This window comes from Sphaeroforma arctica, assembly GCF_001186125.1.
Source record: "Sphaeroforma arctica JP610 unplaced genomic scaffold supercont1.347, whole genome shotgun sequence".
NCBI lineage: Eukaryota > Ichthyosporea > Ichthyophonida > Sphaeroforma > Sphaeroforma arctica.
The window spans coordinates 77,756-85,252 of NW_014040211.1; the positions used below are offsets into that span (position 1 = coordinate 77,756).

Genomic DNA, 7,497 nt, shown 5'->3' on the forward strand with positions numbered 1-7,497 from the left:
AGTTGTGAGTAGAAGAGATGTTTGTGATAGTTTGGTACTTGATAAATGATTGAGTTGTGAGTGGAAGAGATGCTTGTGATCGTTTGGTGCTGTTAAGCAAGGTTCTTGAGAGGGCAGGTACCTACTTGAGAATAATTCAGTTGTGAGTCAGAATAGAAGAGATGTTTGTGATCGTCTGGTGCTGTTAAGCAAGGTTCTTGAGAGGGCAGGTAGATACTTGAGATAATTCAGTTGTGAGTCAGGATAAGTGCTTTCGGCATTGTGGGGGAGCTCACGTTACGAAATGATATATTGTACTTATAGCTTGTAGTAAGTATGTTTCCGGTTTCGTTGTCATTGTGTGAGGGGTGTGTATATTCGAGAAAGCTTATGCACACGCTGGCAATAGCACTTTCGTGCGTGATGAACATGTATAATACTTCGAATTCTGTGCAGACTTACACCAACAATGAATATACTCACATGATACCATCAGAACAGGGCTTTGTCAAGCCATTTTTTTCTCCTCGGCACCTCGATATTCACAATTGGTCTATGTTTCATATACAATGTACAATATGATTCCCAGAGTTTTCTTACTTTCCCTCACAATCGTTTCATGATGTGATTCTTGCTTCTACTTCATTTCAGAATTCAGTCAACTGAAGGCGCAGTTGGAGAAGGATGGTAAAAAGCTCCCATCTATGAAGACAATTAAAGCGAAAACACAGCAAATTGAAGATATGCTAAATAAGAAAGTATGATTTACCAATGTGTGACTGATTTACCCATTTGGTCTCATATATCCATATGAGTCCAGTTGCTTATCCATCATGTGTTTTTGACGAACACAAGGGGCTAGAAACCTGTATTTGTCGCGAAAGTATACTTTCTACAATTTCTTCCATCACTACTTTTCCAAGTGTAGACCTCTCGGACCTGCACAACTGCTATATCCGACCTTACTTTTGTCGTCGCGATGATTTACCCCAAAATGTAAATCGGTTCATCAGAACCAAAAAGCTCTTCGTGTCCACTATCACATTTCTATTCCAAACTGCCAATGTTAACTCTGTTCACTCTGCGTAAGATTTTACTAAAACTGGCAATGTAATTGTTTTCACAGGTAACAACTGCCGACATCGAGTACGTCCTCAAGCAGAAAAAGGATCAGTCTAGGCACCGACTGGACATCCAGGTATGCCGCACAACACTCTACACGTGCGTGCTACAGGGGTTAATCGTAACTGTGCGGATCCCCGGCAGGTGCGATTGTTAAGCGCTCTAGTTTTACCCTATACCACGAGAATTGTGGTATTAATACAGGCAGCGCTTTCCCTGTGGAACAAGATTTAGGTACTAAGTATCAATCATGCGACATACCAATTTTATGTAGAATTTGCTTGGTCTGTGTTGCGCAATGGTCTCTAATGTTTGTACTGATGATTTCTGTTGGTCAATCAGCCGGAAGAGATTCAGTCATGCACGGTGTTTGTGACTCCAGAAGGCATATCGCACCGCACGTATTTTTCAGCTACCTCTCTTGTGACATGAGCACCATGTTCATATGCGGAGTTTGACTTATTCCCTGTGTTTGATTTCGATGGCATTTCTCAGAGAACCTATGCGTCGGAGAAAATCAGAATGGAAACCGAGAAGGCCGTGGCACAGCAGGAAGGCGATGAAAAAGAAGTAGAGCGCATCGATAAGTAAGTTCATCCTAATCTACTATATATATATATATATATATATAAATTTGTCAACAACAGTCATGGATACAACACATCAACCCCTTGTTTGTCTATTGACGATTATAAACTCGTCTTTTGTCTGAGTACTTACGGCCTCAATGTGTATCTGTACTGAGCACAGCGTCACATGATTTGTATGCTTGTTGAATAGAAGAGGTAAGCAGCACTCTGAGGTTATATCCCGGTCTATATATAAATGTACGGTACAGTGATAGAGATGGCCCAGTTTCAGTTGAGAATGAGTCTCACCCTCACACACAACACATTCCACAACATCGCACTCTACCAACAGACTACTTGACGGCCTCGAGGCCAAAGCGAACACGGATCGAATGGCGTTCAAAAATCGTAAAACAATCGCCGCCATGGCCCACATTAATGAGGTAGGACTTCTCCTTATAACATCTGCTCCCAGCTGCACCGTATTCTTCCTAGCGTGTAGTTTGTCCATTAATTTTAACTATATCCGTTTATACTAACGCAAAGCTTTTAAGTCTCCTTAAACCGGCTGTTTTGTGTTGGTGCACTATCGCAAATCGATCGTTTTAAGGTGTGTACGTGCGCATAATACACACATACCGTACGCGATGTGAAAGTGAACCTGTAGGCGAAGGTCTGGCGTCTTGTTTTTCCGTTGCTCAAATGCTTCTAACTTGGTATGGTATATATAATACATACCCATATCCATTCCACTGCATTTGTGGATACACCCATTGTGCTGTACAATACTCATAAGAGTGTCTTTCATACTATAGCATCAAAGGGTTGCAAATGAGTGCTCAGTATGGGAGACAAGTACGAAGTAGTGACATTTAACCTGTTCACGTACAAACTCGATCATGGCCAATGTTGGAAACTGATTCAGTGAGTACAATTAGACACGATTTTGTAATTGTGATCTTGTACATTTCAACATACTCCCTCACTGTAGTTATAAATATACCAATATTTAATATCTGTAGCCAGCGATATTACATTCTAATTTTCTAGCTTTCTTCTCGGTTGTTTGCAGCGAGCACGTGTTCACAACACATTTCAACGAGACACAAAGACACCGCTCGACAAATCTCTCGAGGATGGAATGAAATACATGCGCGTGAAGACCCGCCCTGTCATGTATGTGAGGAATTATTCCTATAAAAAATATAAGTATCAGTTTTGTTATTGTTATATTATATTGTTTCATTATTTTATTATTTTGCTACAATGTTATTTTATTATACTAGTATACTATAATATATCACTATTATTATATATATATATATATATATATATATATATATATATATATATATATATATATATATATATAATATATATATATATATATATATATATATATATATTATATATATATATATGTGTGTGTGTATGTGTGATCTATGTAAATGTTTCTATTTATATATATATATATATGTATGTCTGTATGTCTGTATGTGTATATATATGCATATATATATGTATATATATATATAAATATATGTATATGTATATATATATATATATGGGTGGGTGGATGGGTGTGGGTGGATATATATATATATATATATGTTGCTATTCCTGCTGAAGTAATGTCACGTTGCAGGCTCACAGCAATAGATAGAGAACGCATTCTGGCCGAAAGAGCCGAGCGAGATGCCATAGCCGCCAACGGGACTGCTGATACCGCCGAGGCACGCGCGGAAAAGGAAAGAGTAGAAAACGAAGGTAGGATATACTGTCTGGACTTTGTATTGTGTGTATGTTCTCACTATCCGATGTATTCAGGGGTACGCCAAAGTTTCTGATACAAGTACCGCCCATTTGTTTAGTCCAGCTGGACAGCAGCTCTATCCAGCACCAGTATATTGATTACACTAGGTAGTGCGCCGAAGATGTGACTTTGGTTCCCGATACTTAGTCAGCGTAATCACAACTCACTGTTAGACGCCGATCAGAACCTATTTGCCCGTTTAAATTCCACCCTATCACCTTCTCATCATGACCTTTCGATTTGCTGCTGCTCATTTTGTCATTCGTGTATCTTCGCAATGATGAGTCGTAGATTTGTGAATTACCCCCGTCTATCGCGCTTATTCAACCACATCATTGGCTGCTAACTGCCAAGCATCGGTTGTTCATTGCTCACGGTTCAGATTCAGACCCCATCTCGTCTGCATATTCCATTCCACTCATATGCTGGTTTTATTGCACAGCTGAAAGAAAGCGCCGACAATCGTTGGATGTGTCTGATCTCAAAACATTGCATGGCTTCGACTTGGATCTGGGCAGCCGCATCGGTATGTTATCTGGTATATGCACTTTTACTACTATATTGCTCTGTGTAGTTCATGCACTATATTGCTCGGTGTACTTTTCATCACTATATTGCTCTATGCAATCTTAGAAACTATTATGATCTATGTACTTCTAGCACTGTATTGATGTATGTACGTTAACACCATATACGGGAGGGTGCTGCTCACATGTGTAATTCTGCGGTGCTCGGGGTCAGTTGTTGCGCGCACGAGTATGTGTTGAGTTCAGGCGTAGGTTGTCATGCGCAGGCACATGTGTCGTCCAAGTCATAAATCCCATCTTCTTTCCTTACACTTGTCTTGTTCTATGTACCCCTGCAGACGAACTCTGCGCCAAATATGTGTTTGTCGTCCCGGAACGTCCCGATTCTGATGACGAGGATACACCGGTGGATCGCATTGCTTTGCGCGCCAGACGATTGAGTGAGTTTAAGAAAAGGAAAGGACTCACGTAAGCCGTGGTCGGTGACAGCGGTGGAAAATAGTCTCAGATACATGTTTGATACCAATAAAGTCACATATTTCAGTAATCGTGGGAAAAAAATATCCTTAAACCCTAGAACTCGGACGGGGAACGGTGTATGTTTTGTACAGCACTCATTGATAATGTTGTGTTTAACGCTACCAGATCAAAGTAAGCTGACAACAAGGAATGATAGTATCCCTTGGGGTGTCCGGTAGAAATAATAGCAGTAGCGTGATTATACTGATCGCATGTGATATGTATTTGCTGTATTTATTTGTTGAATGAAGGGAAGGACATCGCGCCAATTGCGCAAGCGGTGCTATCTGAACTTGTCAGGCCTCGTCGCGGACACTGTTCGAGGAACACCGCTCCTCTATGTGCAGTAAATTAGTTGTTTGGGGTGGTTTCGCCGGTCTTGCGTCCGTCCCGCACAAGGTTGTTAATCTATCTACTCTGCTCTTCAGTATGTCGCACACTGTCGGATTCTTCGAGAACATGTCCAGCACATTTGACTCGTGCACCAGCATGACTGTCTCCGCATATGCCATCCACAAGAGCTGGTAAATATCAACTTCCACCTGGTGTAGAGACATCGATGATTCGACGGGCGTCGATTCCCTCATTTCGCGTAATGGCTTTAGTATCCTCGAAGGCAAATTTACTGGGTGGGCCGCTCCTTGCATGATATAGTTATCCAGTATTTGCAATGTTAGTCTGCTTATGTTTTCACTATCGTTATTTCTTTCCTGTACTGTCAGCGTATTGGCTTCTGTCCTCAACATACGCTTAAGCCGTCGAACATCTTGCATGAATCTGAAGTTTTCGTCCATATGCCGTCTGCCAGCCATAGCCAATAGTACGGGGTAAAGTTCCTTATCTTGTAATAGCAGATCAAGCCGCCCACGCCGCCCACGTGGATCTATCAAATCATATGCCTGGCTGATTAAGGTGTTTTCGCTGATACCTAATTTATTGTGAAAACATTGTACCACTGATGTACTGAATCTGTAAAAAGCAAGACTCTTGCTTTCAAATCGCACTTTGCACATAGATATCACCAATATCACTACCTGTATAATCATCATCCGCACGACATTTTCATAATTACGAATAACTTTACGAATCCCCCGCGCATTTTCACAGTATACCAGCTCATCTCGATCAAGGTGAGCAACGCATACGAAACGGCAGCCCACCCAATGATTTCGGAGTATTTAAGGAAGGAAATGGTCATGGCAACGATGTAAGGTACCACTTGGAACACAAATGACATGATTATGGAATTGACGAAGAACATCTTGTAACTTGGATTGCAGATACCTTTGTCCAACAAAAAATACATAAGCGCCACCCTGCTACTCAGTGCCGCCCATACTTGCCCAACCGTCATCAATTCCACTGCTTGTAGGAAGCGAACAAAACTGTTCGTTGGCGAGTAGTAAGCAGTCAGCATGTTCGTGCTATATGTGAGTGGAGGTATGACCAATAAGCAAAAGCTAATATGAGCTATGAAAGATGGCAGTTTGCTCAGTATGACTGGTGATTTTCTATGCTTGTATATCGTCATGAGCGTGACTCCACGCAGTAGAAAGGTAACCCCTGAGACTACTGAGAAAAAGATAGCCATATTTTCTTTTAGGGGCACCCATCGCATATAAGGTTTAGCTGGCGGAACTGTCAAATACTTGGCAAGATAGTACGAACCCAAAAAAATCCGATGAGGGGCAAATAGAATAAGAGTACTATAAGAACGTTCCTCCTCACCACAGCTCGCGTTCGATTGCGTGTTACATCCCAGAAGGATACATCCTTCACAATTGCGCCATTGCTGCTCATGCACAAGGTAAACTCTTTGTCATCCGGTGAAGAAAAGACTAAAACGATTTTTGTATCGTGGAGATTTTTGATGAAGGAGGTGAGCCACTCGGTCTCATTAACACAACGCCGGTGGAGACCACGGTCACCTGACTCGACATTTTCTCTTCCATATTCATTGTTAGCCTTGAAAGTAGTGTAGCTCCGTCAACTACGATGATGAGCTATTCACACTCACCTTCTGATCACGTTATAACAATGACGTGGCTATGAATGTATAGCCTCTACTAAACTAGGACGTTCATATTGCCATATAAAAGTCAAACAATAGTGCGGATAGTTGCCTGATCTTTGGACTGATTATCCTTCATATACCCATATCATAACCACACACAGATAATTCAACCCAGTGAAGATTTTCTGTCCTTCTCAGGAACTCCTCCTGTCCACCTGAGGCGGTTCAAGGCTAAGTCGGTAATTCTTGATAAGTGGCAAGTTATTGGTTAATGCAATAACTCTGGACATCAGGAGTTTTTTTCTTCTTTTTTTTCTTTTTTTTCTAAAGATAGGATTTTATGAGTATCTCGGATTCGCCCCAACGAAACATTCCATGGTTTCTATTAGAGCGACAACGAAACATAAAATAAAATCCATTCGGCGAAAACAGTACTGAGATGATTATAAATAGGCAATGTTCTGCCTCACAATCCCTCAGAGTATTGCTGTTTTCACGAGACATACCTAACTTTACTAAAAGACTCATTTCGTTTATTTATTTCGAATTTAACTATACTTAGACTTAACCTAAGGGTTTAACTACTCTAAGTCGTTAATATCGCCTCGATAGACCGAAACTTACACATTTTAAAGTTAGCAAAGGTATTAATTACTTCGACTACTTAAACGTAAAGGTAGATAACTAACACGATTTTTTTCTTAAAGCACAGTCATTCCTTAGGAGAATAAGACTGAAGTCATAAGTTAAGATTATGACAAAGAAAGACAATATGCCTGCAAAGAAGCGCAAGGCCGAACGTAGAAAGATGGAAAGAGAAGCTACTAGCGCTGCAGCAGCTACCGCTGCCGCAGAAGCAACCGCATCTGCTGCCGATGCGTTTAACCGCACCGTAGCCGAAGCACTTGTCTCCGACAATAATAGTCAGCACAACGCCTCGGATAAGGACTGGAA

The 7,497-nt window shown here is 41.1% G+C and overlaps 2 protein-coding genes across 2 annotated transcripts in view; one reads left to right on the forward strand and one right to left on the reverse strand.

Annotated features, from left to right (window-relative positions):
- The window catches only part of SARC_05447 (hypothetical protein), an 11,431-nt gene extending 6,874 nt beyond the window's left edge, over positions 1-4,557 (forward strand). The window contains exons 9-16 of the mRNA XM_014300702.1: positions 631-737; positions 1,106-1,177; positions 1,597-1,688; positions 2,023-2,113; positions 2,743-2,846; positions 3,316-3,437; positions 3,926-4,009; positions 4,349-4,557. Of these exons, the coding sequence (XP_014156177.1) occupies positions 631-737; positions 1,106-1,177; positions 1,597-1,688; positions 2,023-2,113; positions 2,743-2,846; positions 3,316-3,437; positions 3,926-4,009; positions 4,349-4,482 (806 nt within the window). The 3' untranslated portion in view covers positions 4,483-4,557. The remainder of the gene's footprint in view (positions 1-630; positions 738-1,105; positions 1,178-1,596; positions 1,689-2,022; positions 2,114-2,742; positions 2,847-3,315; positions 3,438-3,925; positions 4,010-4,348) is intronic.
- A 181-nt stretch (positions 4,558-4,738) lies between these two features.
- On the reverse strand, positions 4,739-6,751 carry SARC_05448 (hypothetical protein). The gene has a single exon (XM_014300703.1). It carries the CDS (start codon positions 5,576-5,578, stop codon positions 4,826-4,828), a length of 753 nt encoding a protein of 250 aa, XP_014156178.1. The 5' UTR covers positions 5,579-6,751; the 3' UTR covers positions 4,739-4,825.
- Between the last annotated feature and the right edge of the window lie 746 nt (positions 6,752-7,497).

Bases quoted from the DNA above. Each gene is read 5' to 3' on its own strand.
- SARC_05448 (XM_014300703.1), bottom strand. From the start codon at position 5,578: ATGATGATTATACAGGTAGTGATATTGGTGATATCTATGTGCAAAGTG.